This window comes from Chamaea fasciata, unplaced genomic scaffold (assembly GCF_029207755.1).
Source record: "Chamaea fasciata isolate MVZ Bird 193981 ecotype frontalis unplaced genomic scaffold, bChaFas1.0.hap1 SCAF_22, whole genome shotgun sequence".
NCBI classification, from domain to species: Eukaryota; Metazoa; Chordata; class Aves; order Passeriformes; family Sylviidae; genus Chamaea; species Chamaea fasciata.
This window is the reverse complement of record NW_027094107.1, coordinates 8,009,177-8,024,631: the sequence shown is the minus strand read 5'-3', so window position 1 is coordinate 8,024,631 and position 15,455 is coordinate 8,009,177. Positions and strand designations below refer to the sequence as shown.

General features: G+C 51.9%; 2 protein-coding genes across 3 annotated transcripts in view; one reads left to right on the top strand and one right to left on the bottom strand.

The window, feature by feature from the left end:
* Positions 1-2,982, top strand: part of VBP1 (VHL binding protein 1) — a 36,123-nt gene extending 33,141 nt beyond the window's left edge. For both annotated transcript variants that reach the window (XM_066202610.1, XM_066202609.1), the window contains 2 exons: positions 851-989; positions 1,871-2,982. In XM_066202610.1, coding sequence (XP_066058707.1) covers positions 851-989; positions 1,871-1,941 — 210 coding nt within the window. In that variant the 3' untranslated portion in view covers positions 1,942-2,982. The remainder of the gene's footprint in view (positions 1-850; positions 990-1,870) is intronic.
* A 1,433-nt stretch (positions 2,983-4,415) lies between these two features.
* RAB39B (RAB39B, member RAS oncogene family) lies at positions 4,416-11,683 on the bottom strand. Its single transcript, XM_066202462.1, has 2 exons — positions 11,349-11,683; positions 4,416-7,433 (listed from the first exon to the last, which is right to left on the bottom strand). Exons 1-2 carry the CDS (start codon positions 11,561-11,563, stop codon positions 7,007-7,009), a joined length of 642 nt encoding a protein of 213 aa, XP_066058559.1. The 5' UTR covers positions 11,564-11,683; the 3' UTR covers positions 4,416-7,006.
* Positions 11,684-15,455: the final 3,772 nt, after the last annotated feature.

Here is a 15,455-nt window from a genome sequence, read left to right as displayed (position 1 = left end):
AATTAACCTCCAGCATTGCCTGGCATGGGAATGTGCCCAGCAAAACAACTTAGCTGGGCAAGAGCTTCCCATCTGCTCTGTTACTTGTGTTCAGCATCTTGCTTTCCCTTTTCATGCCCCTTTAGGGGGAAGGATGGGATTTGTGTTGCTCACAGGTCCCTGCCAGCATTTAGAGTGGACTTTGCACTAAAGCCTGCTGCGATCAGCATTCACAACCCAGATCCCTTCGTACTTAAGCAGCATCAGGTCGGAGTATTTTGTATTTAGAGGCTTCATTATATGTGGGGATTAACCTGCTGATGCTTATTTTGAGACTTTTAAATCGTGGATGTTGCTAAATCCCAGTGTTGGCTGCCAAACAAAACCTCTTGGTCAGGACAGAAACACTGTTGGCACATGAACCATCTAAACTGGACAGTTGCTCCCAACCTCTCCCACTTCTATCATAAAACGTAAAAAAACTTCTGATATTAGGAGACTGTGTTCAGAATTCATAAACACTGACTTTCATGGAGCACCCCAAGTTTGTTTTCTGAACAGAACATCAGAGAAGGTTCATCTTACTGACACTTCACACTGAAAAGCTATAATGAAAGACCACACACGATTCATTTTATTTAGTGGAAAGCTATAATGAAACACCACACACGATTCATTTTATTTAGTGGAAAGCTATAATGAAATACCTGGAGGCCTCAGGTGGATTCAGACTTTGCCTGAGTCTTGTCCTGGCCTGTCAGGACAGTGCTGCTGACATGATTAGTTATGAACAACAGCCTCAAATATGCTTGGCGTGGGCTTAGTCCTCACAATGCAGGAGTAAGAGCTCTTATCAATCTTTCTTTTTCAGGCCAATGTGATGCTTGAATATGATATTGATGAAGCTCAGGCTCTGTTAGAGAAGAATTTGTCAACAGCCACAAAAAACCTCGATCTTCTAGAGGAAGACCTGGATTTTCTCAGAGATCAGTTCACCACTACAGAAGTCAGTATCCTTTTCATTAATGCATGTGAAGGCAACATCCAGGTCACAGCCAACTTCCTGATGTGTCTTTATCTCAGACTGGCTGCCCTCACCGTCCCGTAGCGCTTGAGAACTTTGCTGCCCTGGCAGTGCAATGGGATCTTGTGTTTGCAGGGCTGAGCTGGAGGTCGGTGTGTGAGAGACACAAAACTTGTGTTTGTGTCCTCATGAGATCCGCTGCAGGGGTGGCAGCCCGGAGTGACCCCAGAGGGAGCTGGAAGTGTGGATTGATGCCCAGGGGTCCACCTTAGAGCACAGGGACCCTCCCTCCAGGGAATATTGTTCTTTGCAGGCTGCACAAGCCCTGCTGCAGCAAGCCTGGGACTGGCCCGGGCTGTGCTCAGTGGTTTTTAGATTTCTTTGTACTGTCATGAGCCACTCCTGGGTGTGTGGGCTTGTTCTTTATACTTTCTAGTTTAAAACTGTCTTAACGAGTGTAGCCATTAATGAAGCATTAGATTCAGTTTAATGGAGGCACAACTGCTTGCTCTTTCACGTTGACACTTGAGCTTTGTGCTGCAGGAGTTTGGGTTGCCTGAAAAAATCAAACACAGCTCCTATGGGCAGCTTGACTGAGATCAGCAAAGAGTCAGGAAAACTAAAATTGTGTTTGTCTGCCAGATCTTTTTGGAGGTTTTTAAAGGAATGATAAAAATACTGCAGTTACCAACGGTTAGCAGTGTTCTGAGAGCTGAAGCTTTGCATCAAGTCAGCCCTTTCATGAAATGGTTACTGGTGTAACCAAGTGGGCAACTCTGTAACCTGCTTTCTCTCCTTTTATAAAAATCTCTCTTTTCTCTCTCTTTTCTGCTAGCACGAGCTGTTTCCTTAATCCCACACCCTCAGATATGGCTAGAGTTTATAACTGGGACGTAAAGAGAAGAAACAAGCAAGACCCTTCCAAAAACAAAGCATAGTTTTTCCAATTTTAAATGTGGTCTCGATTTCCAAGTATTTTTTATTTAAACACCCCCAAACTTCATTCAGGACTGAGTTACTTTTCAGCATTTCAGTAACTGGTAAAATATATAAAAACCTCATGGTGAGCACCATTTTATTTATTTGTAAACTCGAGATTTGGTTTCATGCATGCTTCATGAAATGAATGATTTGAAAAGGCACCACACAGTCCAGCAAAGGATGTAGTATTTTGACCAGAGCAGTCCATCATAAAGAAATTTTCTCCCTGAAAGCCTGTCTGGAAAGCTGAGGGGCGTGGATGAAATGGAGCCTGGCATGTTCACGGGCTGAGGCAGTGCAGGGTTTTTCTTTTCCATCTCTGTCCAGCTGCCGGAGTTAACTTTGACTTGGGCTGAGGCGCAGCTGTAACATTCTAGGAACCAAGAACAGAAGTGGAACTGGGGGTTTGTTTCGGTCAGGTGATGGCAGCAGCAGCGTGCACCATGGCTGGGTGAGTGCCCGCCTGCTCCCCAGCTCTCACACTTGACGTGAGCAGGTTGGCATTTGTCCTCAGAGAGCAGAGGGAGCGATGGCAGGCCTGCAGCTCCCAGCGCTGGCTTTTCACACCTGTGCACACCTTGGTTGTCTCAGGGAGCACTGAGCGAGGACCCCAGAGCTTGTGAGAGGCTCCCATTGCCCCCTTGGCCCAGGGGTCCAGGTCAGTGTCTGAGCACAGCCTCCAGCTGGGGAAACCTGTGTGACATCAGGGGGGGTCACTGGAACCTCTGCTGCTCCAGCTGGAGGGTTGTTTTGGTCTTTACAAAGCCTTGTGAGATTGTTGCCTCCTACCTTTGCAGTTTCTTTCTAAAATGAAATGCTCAGTGGTGATGTCAGTGGCTAAGTAATCACATCCTGTGACTGAGAGTACAGGTTTCACCGCGAAAATAAATGCAAAATGCTAACTGTTCAATCTTCATGTAAGAAACAATATACCTGTAAATTTTTTTGTACTTTTATTTCATGATATTAAAATAGTAAAACTAAACAGTTGTGGCAAACAGCTGTTTTTGTGCATCTTTCTTTGTGAGAAAGTCATGAACGTGATGTGTGGTCTTCGGTTTCCCTCCCCTGACTGGGCGTGGGGGGGATGAACAATTCTGTGCAAGCAGCAGACAGTGCGAAGTGTGGTGCGAATGTGAGTCAGCACATGTGAACTGGTGGCTGAAGGCGGTGATTCACCAGCACTGTGCTGTCGCACAGGGCTGCGCGGCGGGCAGAGGGCAGGTAAACCCCGGCACCGGTCACCAGGTCACCAGTACCTGCCCCCGGGCTCATCTCCTCCTTCCCCGCGGCCGCGGTGTTTGTTTCAGCGGAGCTCGGCCCTGTCCTCCAGCTGCGGCAGCAGGACGTGGTGCTGGTCGGGCTGCTGCTTTCCTTCTTCCTTTCCTAGCACCAGCAGCGATGGAAAGGCAGCTGCGAACACAACCTGGTTTCTCTGACAGTTTTTTCTCCAGCTGGGATTAATGAGATCCCAGCGGGCCGTGCCCCCCCGCAGCCCGGGCTGGTCCGAAGGCAGCATTGCCTGCCCTTTGTTGTGCAAAACCAAACCAGCAGTTCAGCATTTCTGCACAGAAAAGCAGAACCGAGCAAAATCAACGCCTGTGCCACTGCCAGGAACCTGCTGCTGCCCTGTCAGAGGGGACACGGTGACAGCCCCGGAGCTGGAATGGCCGCCGTGGTCACAGAGGGGACACGGTGACAGCCCCGGAGCTGGAATGGCCGCCGTGGTCACAGAGGGGACACGGTGACAGCCCCGGAGCTGGAATGGCCGCGGTGGTCACAGAGGGGACACGGTGACAGCCCCGGAGCTGGAATGGCCGCCGTGGTCACAGAGGGGACACGGTGACAGCCCCGGAGCTGGAATGGCCGCGGTGGTCACAGAGGGGACACGGTGACAGCCCCGGAGCTGGACTGGCCGCCGTGGTCACAGAGGGGACGGGGTGACAGCCCCGGAGCTGGAATGGCCGCTGTGGTCACAGAGGGGACACGGTGACAGCCCCGGAGCTGGAATGGCCGCGGTGGTCACAAAGTGGCGCTTCCCGGGGGAGGGGAGATGCCTGTCCCATCACAGCTCCGGGGTTGGTGTTTGATCTGAGGTCAATAGAAGCCCAAAGCTCCCAGGTGAGCTCAGTCCCTGCCCAGCTCTGCCCTGCCCTTTGCCTGTGTGGCTGCTGGGCCACCTCACCTGCAGCGCCCTCCCGGAGGCTGTGGGGAGCAAATGCTGCGACCAGGGGCTGGGTTTGTCTCGGGGTTTTCTGCTTTTTCTCAGCCAGGCAGAGGACAGGTTCTGCAGGGCCGGGTGTCCAGTGAGGCACTGCCTGGGAACGCTGGATCCAGCCCTGGCTGGAAGACACAGCAGGGACAGGGAGCGGGGAACGCACTCAGAGAGAATGGACGGGGGGGAAAGGGAAAAAAAAAAAACCCACCAAAGTTTCTTTACAAGTTTTGAATTTCACATGATCACGTAGTAACCATTTTGCTAAATACAAGCATATTCTCAGTCACATACAGACAGCTAAGTACAGCATTATTTTCACATTTCCTTACAGTGCATAACAAAGCGAGGACAGTGTAAAGGACGCTTTTATTCTGGAGGTTCTCAGCAAGTTCAGTCTAACATGCAGATTGTTTTTAACACGTGGCAGAGGCCACAGAAAGTTAGCTTTTGCTTTTTTTTTAAATCTCTTTTTGTCCTAGAGTATAAGAGCTCCTGACCTGTAGCCTGTGAGAGGCATCACCTTCTGATTTCTCGAAGTCCCTCTAAGTCAAAGCATTAAAACCAGTTGTTAGAAAAGGATTCTTAGCATATCCAATAAGTTCTTCATCTTAGAAAAAACATTCCAAATTTTGTACAGATGAATCTACATTTCCTATGTTTTAATAAGCTGTCTAGAAAATGCAAGGAATTAGAAAAAGATGTAGATAATGGTTTCTCTATCATTTAATATAACAATTTATTAACTCTAAGTAGTTAAGACCGTGTACATTTTCTTCTGTACTGTTCCTCTTTAGAATTACAACACTTCTGCATTTAAATTGAAGATTCACTCTGGAATTTCTCCCTGGGAGCAGTAAAGGGGAATGTCCAAAACCCATTAAATAAATATATTGTTTGCCTCATGAAAGGTGATCTTTCCTCTCTGGCCAGGCTCTCCCACAGGGAATTACAGAATTTGACTATTGCTAAAAAATGTCTGATCCAACTCCTTCCTGCCATTTGCTCCCTGTGCCCTCCCAGCAGGTCTCCTGCAGAGCCCAGGAACTGAAATTGTTCCTAGAAGACCAAAACCAGAAGTGTTCAGGGTTGTTGGGTTGGCTTCGCTGCAGGTTTGAGGGTTTTTTTTTTTTACAGCTTCAATATGGAAACTTCAGGTTTTTTCTTACTACAGACCTGCCCTTGTGCTGCTCAAACTGTGAGAACGGGCTCAGAAGGAGAAGCAGTCTGAACTCAACAGCAATCAAGACCTGTATTTCTGTAGACGGGGCAGATTAAAAAGCTGGAACAAATATTTTCTTTTTCTCTACTCAGAGGCCTAAAACAGACACTGGATGCTTCCTGTGGCTTTGACCTAATCCCCCCCTCCTGCCCACTGCAGTTTGGTGTATAAAGCTTTCAAACACAAGTTAAAAAGTCACTACAGTTTTGTTTGTTCGCTCTCAATAGGCTGAACTTCCCTAATTTGCAGTCACCCCACTGCACCTCAAAAGCCTGGGTTAAAATTTGGCAGAAGCAAAGCTTTAAAGTGGTGAATGGCATTCCCAGAAAACATCCACCTGCACACAGCTTTTGTGACGTGGCTGCCACGCCACGATGGCCAACCTGAGATGGATCCTCTTCTGTCAAACATGGAGGAAAACAAAGTTTACTCACGAGTGAAAGTCTTGAGGCTTTCCTTGCCACCCGCCCAGACATTCCTGCCGTGTGCTCCACCTTCCCAGTGCCACTTCTCTTCCACAGAGGCCAAGACAGAAAATGACACCTCAACAGCAGAAAGTGCCAATGGAAGCTGTTGCTTTCCATGCTATTTAACTTCTTTAACAGCAAATCTCACCTTTTAGGATGTCTGATGCACCTGAGTTAAGCTTTTCAAGTTTTTTATTTTGTGGGGTTTCTTTTTTTTCCCTCCCCTCCTTTCCATTCCTCCTTGTGACCTGGCTGGTAAGGTCATCACAGTGCTGTTACTGAGAAATGGTGTGTCCCACCTGGCTGCAACACCCCAGCCTTAAAACGTAACACCTGAGGACATGCTTCTCTAATTACTCTCTTGATCACTTAATTCTAATGGAAAGCCCTGAACTTGGGGGACTTTCAAGGTACTCACCCAGGCAGTAAATGAGTAAAAATTGCATTGAATAATCCCTACTGCAGCAAGAGTTGCCACTTGGTTCAGCACAGCACGAAAACCAGTGTTAAGGGAGGAATAATTTTAATTTTAATTACCAATCAAGTAACTACTGTTTTCCTCTTTAAATCCCACAAAAGACTCTTTGCTATCGAACTAGGTTCAGGAACATAAGAAAGAAAACTCAGAAGTGTGCACACCATGTCAGCAAACTTCTCCTGTGGAACTGACCTGATGGGGAAATGGCACCTGTGCTGCCTTTAGACCTTCCTGGAAAGAAACAGCTGACACAAACCAAGACGTCCTCCTGCCTCCTCTCTGTCTGCCTGTTTGTCAGTATCCATCCTGTGGCTCCAAAAGCCAGCAGGGAGCTGTGGGTTTACTTAAAAGAGAACATGTACAGTACCCTGGCATGTTCCAGCTCTGTATACTCTCTCCTGTGAGGTGCAGCCCCTCATTTCTGCTTCCTGTCTCCTTACAACATCCACATGCACCCTCACTCACTCTCCTTCGGGTTTGTAGCCCCCAGTTCTGAAAGCTTATTTGGGACAGAGCATTTCTTTCCAGGGTGTGTCCTGGTGTCCAAAACAACGTGGGAGGCTGTTCTGCCACACCGAGTTCACTTAGCAGAGTAGGTTTGGTTAGTAGGGTCCATCACCACCGGCCTCTCTAGAGGAGCTCAGCACAAGCACCGCCTATCTGACTTCACCACTTCTTCTGAGGAGTGCACCACGTTGGGGACAAACCCGCTCTTTACCCCTTCCCATCCCTCCTGGATTGAAATGTCCCCCCTTTTCACCAGCTCGTAGATATCCCTGGTGAGGTCGGTGAAGGCCTTCTCCACGTTGATGGCATCCCGGGCCGAGGTCTCAATGTACTTCATGCCATAGGCAGCAGCCAGTTTCTCTGCCTCGTGCCTGGTGACCTGGCGCTGCGTGTCGAGGTCACACTTGTGGCCCACCAGCACAAAGACAATCTGGTAGGGCTGGACGTGCACCTTGGTCTCCTCCAGCCACTCGTGGACGTTCTGGAAGGATCTGCGGTTGGTGATGTCAAACAGGAGCAGTCCTCCCACCGAGTTCCTGTAGTAGGCTCTGGTGATGGACCTGCAGGACAGGGAGCCACAGCAGGGTTAAGTTACAGCTCTGTGGATATCTGGCCTTTGAGAAGGTAGCATCACCACCAGCCTGTCCACCCTGCAGAATACAGGGCAAGGGAAGGCCATCCAGGCAATGTCTCAGGACTTCTGGCTTGTGCTCTGTAGAGCTTGTCCTTTAAAAGGAAAAATTATTTTGGCCTAAAGATTTCACCCTTGGGAAACTGCCCCACGGGTTTATTATGGCTCTCTTCAAAATCCCCTCCAGCACTTTTTATTCTCATGGATTTCTCTATGCCCCTGGCCCCGCCCCATGTCAGTTCTCTGGACACCTCAGCCCGCCCTCTGGTTTAGAAGCACGGTGACAAATCAAAGGACTCAACTGAAACCAAACACCTGCTCTCTGACAGCCACATAAAGGCAGGAGGTCAGAGACCTGGAAGGCTGACCATGGGGTTGAAGCTCCCAGGGCCCTGGGACAGGGATATCCACCCATCCCTACAGCTTCTCCCACTACAGGACCGGATTAAAGTGACATTGCAGTGACAGGACGCTGTTACTGATGGTGGCACCGGCACGAGCAGCCCATCTGACCTCCCGAGAAACAGCAAAATGATACAAGAGCTTCCAAGGAGAATCAGCACTAACACTGGTCATGTTCCAGCCAAATACTGACAGCATTAAACAGTCACCAAAAAGACCCCAGAACTGCAGGCTGGAAAACGGAAGACATCTCCTACAACTCTGCCCAAGGCAGGCAGAAGCAGCTCAGGAAATGAGCAAACACGGGGCTGTGGAGCGGGGCTGAGGCCACGAGGCTGAGCACAGCTACAGCTCGCTCACTGCCCCTCAGGGGAAAACCAAGAAGCTGATGAGCAGTGGTGTTCCTGCAAGTCATGGATTGGCTCTAAACCCAGAAGCAATGATCGATTTCAGTCCCTGGAGGAATTCACACTCAGGCCTGAACTTTCCTTGCTGGAGCAATATCAGGACTGCTGCGTTTTTACCTCAGGACAAGTCTTTTCTTGGCTATGCGAGACCCTTGTTAGGTGCTGTCTGGTCCTGTAGTGTGTGTGTCTGTCAAAATCGCCCCAAGAAGGGATGAACTAGAGTTTTCAATAACTGTTTTATCAACAAACACACAGTGATGGGTGAAAATTCACAGACAAAACTGAAGAAAGCCAGAAGCAGGGGAAAAAAAAAAACCATAGTGGGCTGTGTTTGGATAATTTCTCCTCTCCAACTGTCTGGCTTAGGGACAATAGTCACTCTGCACATTTGGCACTGAGGGAATTAGATCTGCCTTTTGCTATCTGGCCAGCTGCAAACACACACTGGCACTTTGAATTCACCCCCACGCTGCCACAGACATTTCTGCCTCTCCCTTGCGCTCTGTGCCATCAGCCCTGGCTCCTCCTGCCAGCAACAACAATGCCTCAGGTACTTCTGAAAGACATGATGGGATCCAAGCCGAATGCTGCTCCAAGGTAAAATTAGGTGAAGGTCTCAGTGCCTCCCCTTGAAGCCTTTTCCACAACTGCTCTCCTCACGGATCTGCAGGAGGCAAAGCACATTGCCTTCGCGCTGCACATGCCTCCCCAGTCCCCTTCTGAGATTCCTGCCTCCCCTCCTCCTGCCACACTCACACACTGCTGCAGAGCAGTTACAGGGACCTGCAGCTACTTTGGCCAAGTTTTAACACACAGGCAACACCTCCAAAGGGGAACTGTCCCCTGCTCTGCACCCAGGGTTGAGCATTTCCCTCTGAGCCAAGGGAGAGCTGCTGGCTGGAAGGAAACAGCTCTTCTGGAGGTGGTGGGACACAGTTCCCGGGAGTGAGGGCTGCACAGGCTTCTGCTGCCATTACACAACATCACGTTCCAGACAAGGAAATAGCAGTATCTGAGCAACGAGAGATGGGCAAAACCTGCTGGATCGGGAAGATTTGGACCCTGCTCTTCTACAGCTCCAAAGCGGCCTCAACACTGCCCCAGGCAGAATGTTTCTGGGGGCTGGTCTGGCAAAACAGAGTGGCACGTGTTTAACTGTAATTCAAGCCTTGACTGCACAGAAATTGCTACTGATTTATGGAGAGTGAAAGAGCTCACAACAGGGGGTCAGGAAGAGCAAAATTGTAACACGGCTGCTGCTCAGAGACTGCCAAGGTGTTGTCAAAATAACTACAGCGGTTTTGTCCTCGTGGGGCAGCTGTGAAACTATGCAAAGCAGGGTGGAAAGGCTCAAGTCTCAGAAAAGGGGAGCTCATTCTTACAGATTTCCCTCTTAAGAAATTCCCTGTGCTTGACAAATGACAAAAAAAGAAGTTTCAGGTTTCTGGAGAGCACCTGCTCCATTGTGCTTCTTGCCTATGGCAAGTCCAAGGGACTTTGGCTTATTCCAGTAGCAGCCAATTCTTGTCTCTGGCCAAGAGACTTACCTTGTAGGAGGAGCCCAAGAGTTGTCTTCATGGGGCACAATTTGTCACAGGGCTAACAGTGATTTGAAAGGGGTAAACACAAACCAGATTTTACCTTTTTATAATTTTTTTTTCAGTGCATTCTGGGTTTGCTCCAGAAATTTTTTGGGGGGGAATTCCAGCCTGTGCTTTGGCCAAGGGCATTTCAAAGTGGCACAATTGGTTCGGGTTTTTTTGGTTTTTTTTTTTGAATGTCACCGACCATTCCTGCCCCTTGCACTGCCCGTGCCCTGGCAGGCTGCTGCCCACCGCAGCAGTGCAGCTGCCCTTGTGCTGAAGGTCACCCGCTCATCCTGCTGACAAACCCGAGGGGCAGCCCCAGCACCGAGGGCAAGCAGCCCCCAGGGCCCCCGACTCCCTCACGTGTGAAAGAGAGGAAACTGAAACCATCCAACAGCTCCTGCTCCTCACAGCAACGGCAGGAAGAGGGGACAGCACTCAGGTGTGCTCTCTGTAGAGCTCAGCCAGACATCCAAAGCTGGAAGCTGATGCAACTGCGAGCTAAAGCACCTCCTCTCTCGGCAGAATAAAGCGCCAGCTCCTGGCCTGCAAGGCTTCCAGGGAGCAGAGGGAAAACCTGCCAGAGGATAAGGACCAAGCGCTGCACATCCTGGGCCAGACAGCAGTGCCACAGAGCCAGGGGAGGCGGTGAGAGGGCAGCTGTCATCTGCTGAGTGAAACCAAAACGTCCCTCAGGCCGGTCGTTAGAGCACAGAAGCAGCAGCTCTGTGATGCCGCACGGGGATGAGGAAGGCAGGAAGCGATCCCAGAGGGAGCAGGATGGAAGAGCAGGTGAGGGTTAAAGACACGTGAAAAATACAAGCAAACAGGAGGCCAGGAGCTGCGGGAACACTCACACCCCTGCAAAATGAGCAGCAGGTCTGAGCCCCTCTCTGGCCGGGGCCGAGCGCGCTCCGACCGGGGCCGCTGATCTTCCCACACAGCGAGTGCTGTGGGAAACTTGGCACGGTCCCACACGCTGCCTTTATTCCACTCCATCGCGACTCGGTTCCTGTTGCTCAAGCTCCCAAATTGCGCTCAGGCAGCGCTCGGCGCGGCACTCTCCAGAACGCACCTGTCATCCCCGCACCGCCACAGCCAAGGGTTTGTCCCGACCTTTCTCTGTCCTACGGGGAGCTGAGCTGCGCTGCCGCAGCAGAGCACCGAAACCACACGCTGCGCTGCGTTTCGCCAGCCTCAGCCCGAGTGTTCGGCCGTGAAACATCCCGGCCAAGGGGCTTTCGCCGCCCGCTGCATCCGCCGATGCACGGCCATCTCCGGGCTGCCGAACCCGGCCTCGCAGCCCTCCGCTTCGGCAGCCCGCGCATCCACACCTGCACATCCCGCACGCCCATCTGCGGTGGGCACGGACCGCGAGGTGCCAATTTGACTCTTCTTTGTCTCGTTCCCGCACGCCTCGCCCCCCGCCCAAGCCCCGCGGGGTCTCACCGGAACCGCTCCTGCCCGGCCGTGTCCCAGATCTGCAGCTTGATCCTCTTGCCAGGCTCGATCTCCACCAGCCTGGAGAAGAAATCCACGCCCACGGTGGGGTCGGAGATCTGGGCGAAGCGCCCCTCGGTGAAGCGGCGGATGAGGCAGGACTTGCCCACGGTGGAGTCGCCGATGACGATGAGGCGGAACTGGTAGAGCCAGATGGCCTCCATGCTGCCGCCGGCCCCTCAGCGCCCGCCCGCCGCCGCGCCGCCCATGCCCGGCCCGCGGGCCCGGGGGCGGCCGGCCTCAGGCGGGGCCCATGGCGGCCGGCCCGGCCCTGCGCGCCGCCGCGGGCCCGTCACCACGGCCGCATGCCGCCCGCCCGCCCGCCGCCGCCTCAGCGCTGCGCACCGCGCGGGGCCCGAGCTGGCGGCCCCGGAGCCGCCGGAGGAGCCCGGCCGCGGAGCCCGCGCTGGCCGGCCCGGAGCCGGAGCGAGGGCTGCGGGCTGAGGGATGGAGGATGCGGCGTGAGGGATGCGCGGGGCGCGGTGCCGGTGAGGCAATGGCGGCCGCGCGGTACCGCACTGCCGGGAGGAGCCGCCAGCCCCGGAACGCGGCGGTGCGGGAGCCGGGCGGGGCGGGGCGGGGCCGGGCCCACCGCGGGGATCCCCGGCGGCCGAGGCGGCCCCGGGGCCGGGCGGCTGCGCCGAGCCCACGGCCCGCCGGCGCTCGCCCTCCTCAGCGCTTCGCCCGGGAAAGGCGGGGGACGAGCGGGGTGCGCAGCACCTGTCTGTGTTTTACCCCCGAGACTCGTTCCTGGAGAGATTCACTGCTGCGCTGGGGGCTTCGTTCCCATTGAAATCTACCGGAGCTCTCCCTCTGGAGCGCCTCTGCACCGCACCTGTCCGGAAAGGGACAATGGTTACACAAGGTGCCTTAGTCACAAAACCAACCAAACACACACGCTCACACACACACGTGTGTGTCTGTGTAAATATCTATGGTGTGTGTGCATATGTGATGTGTCTGTGTAAATATAGAGTGTGTGTGTGCATATGTGATGTGTCTGTAAATATCTATAGTGTGTGTGCATATATGATGTGTCTGTAAATATCTATAGTGTGTGTGCATATATGATGTGTCTGTGTAAATATATAGTGTGTGTGTGCATATGTGATGTGTCTGTGTAAATATAGTGTGTGTGTGCATATATGATGTGTCTGTAAATATCTATAGTGTGTGTGCATATATGATGTGTCTGTGTAAATATAGAGTGTATGTGTGTGTATATGACGTGTGTGCGGTCTCAAAAATTAGCAATTACAGACATGAAAATACCCAGCAACTCGAATACCACAAGCCTTAAATCCATTTTCCCTCACTTTGCTCGAGTGGCTTCTGGGCTCTGCAGGGTTCAGGAGCCCGAGTGGCCGTGAGCATCCCACAGTGCCAGCACAGACACCTCGGGCTGCCAGCCCCCCGTTTGTCCCAAACAGCGTCACTGCCACGGCAGCACACAGCCACTGTCCCCTGGCTCCGTGGGATATGGCAGAGTTTCAGCACCTACTTTTAAAACTCTTGCCAGAGCAGAGTTTTCCCTTCCCTCAGGAAGGCAAAATTGACACGTGTTTTATTAAAAACAGTGAGTAAACCGTCTTTGTTCAGTCAGACACAGAAGGGAGGAATATTGACACTTTTTTAAAATTTATGAATGTGTTGGTGGGTTTTTTAAAAAAATAAAGATGGTTTCATTAAAAGCTCCTCCTTCATGACCACTATTGAAATAAATGCATTGAGAGTGGCTGTTACATTCATTAGGTCCTCAGAAAAAGGACATCTGTATAGGCATGAGACAGTTAGCCACCCCTGCAAATTGGACCAGGACATTAGAGGGGCCATTCCAAGTCTCGAGGAATAAATGGCAAGGAACTTCTCCAATATTCTTTGAAATATAATCTATTTGTTAAAAAATAACAACCCCAAAAGATCCTACTTTAACGTACCTCAGGACAGGAAAGAAAATTGATGAAGCAATCTACACGGCAACAGCAAGAGCGCAACAGAAAAAATATTAAACCTATAAATCCAAGTTAGTGGTACATTATCCAGTGACTCATTGCCAGCGAGGCTTTGTGGGGATCTGGTGCACTTTACTGAATGATTTCTGAGTACTCCGTGCCCATTAGTTGAAGCCCACAAGCCATTGTGGTTTCTCTTCTCTGTTTTTTTCTCTCTTCCCCATGGGCTAGCATGCACTTTCCCTTTCCTGCACAGGTCTCCCCGTGCTCAAGGAGGTCAGAGCCACCCACCAGCAGCATGTCCAGGAGCAGCTCCAGGCCCACTGAGAGTGGACATTTCCTGGCACGACCTTTGACAGCCACATCACCTTGACTTGCAGGGCTGTGCGGAGCTGAGGAGAACACCGAGGCGCCCAGCAGATCCTGCTGTAGCTGGAGAAATTCCTGAGGCATCAGACACCTGTCTTCCCCAGGAAATCCTCTTGCAGGACCCTGTGATGCAGATATTGCGTTCATCTTCTCTGAGCACGCGCATGAAGATGAACACCTGCTGTGCTAGGCAGCCACAGCATTAATTAGCGAGGAGGTGGGAGCAAACGAGATCCTGGGACAGCCTTTGTTCTGGTACTGTTTAAGAAGATGGCAAATCCGGTGTCTGAGGGGCGGTAACCCAGATTTGATGCAAATTGAGGTTTGTTGGCTGAGGGCAGGACGGCAGGGGATGGTGGGACACCATGAGAGTGTCACCGTCAGTGTCACCGTGGCACTGATGGCAGCGCTGGGCTGGTGGCAGCTCCGGGCTGGGGACAACCCTTCAGTGTCCTTCCCATGGCCCTGGGGGAGATCCCAGAGGAGCCCCTTTCCCCTCAGAGCTGAGAGTGCTGGGGAGAGCTGCCTGAGCACAGTAATGGAACAGCCAGCATCACCCAGCCAGGACTCCCTTCATCAAGCTCCTTTCTGCTTTACTGCTTTTCTTTGGATTGCAGTGTGACACTGGGGAAGCAGTGGGGAGGGCAGGGCTGTCCCAGAGCTCTCTCCCCTCCTGGCAGCACCTGTGGGACTCCACAGGCAGGGTCCAGTCCAGCAAGGATTGGGAAGCCGAGGAAGAGCCCCGGTGTGTACACCCCGTGCTGTGTGCAGCCAGACGTGGGTGACAGCCCTGCCCAAGGGCTCTGTGCACACCTTGCACTCGGTGATGAACATCAGCCACTGGAGCAAGGATTTCTTATTTAGAAAATTTCTTTTGGGGCATAAAAGCTGAGGCAAAATGGTTGGATTCCCTCTAAAGAGATAGGATTCCCTCCAAACAGTTTGGTGTTCAGTGGTAGCTTAGCTTTTCTCTCAGACCAGTGCCCCTTACAGGCCACAGCTGGAGGCTGAAGCCATCTCCAAGCCCAAAGCTGCACTACAAGGAGCAGAGTGCATCAGCACTGCACACACCATGCAATTTTAATGCCCTCTCAGTTTCCAAGGATACAAAAAACAATCAATCAGCCACAGTCCCTCGCTGTGGGTCTGGCTGCACAGGAGCTCTGTGTGTCTGTGACAGTGTCACAACACTCTGGTGAGCTGCAGCAGCCACATCCACCCCTGGCCCTTGCAGGGATTAAATCCCAGCCGCACTGACAATCTGCTCGTTGCTGCAGAGATAAACTGCACCCAGGCTGAGCCCTGAGTCCCTCCACAACCCAACAGGCCGGAGAGAGTCACTGAAAACAGTCAGGAGCCACACACCAGGGTGATGGGAGTGCTGAGAGCAGGGCTGGGAACCACACGGAGCAAACAATTTATTGGCTAGTTCTAAAAAACATGGTTGTTAAATTAGGCCTGTCCAGATGTGACATGGAGACAGATTACAGTGTTGACAGGGATGTGATTGCACCCACGACCTACAGCTGACTGTGTTGCTGTAAAAGCCAGGACAGAGGGAAGGTATTAAGGGGAATTAGTGTTTATTATTTATACCGTGCCCACAGTTAGTCAGGGTGGTGCAGACAAGCGTAAAGTCAAGGGCACCACACAGTGCTCTGGAACTGACAGCCCAGCTGACAGCAGGCACTGGGAGCGTAATTTAGGACTTTGTGATGAGGTGACAGCCTTACAG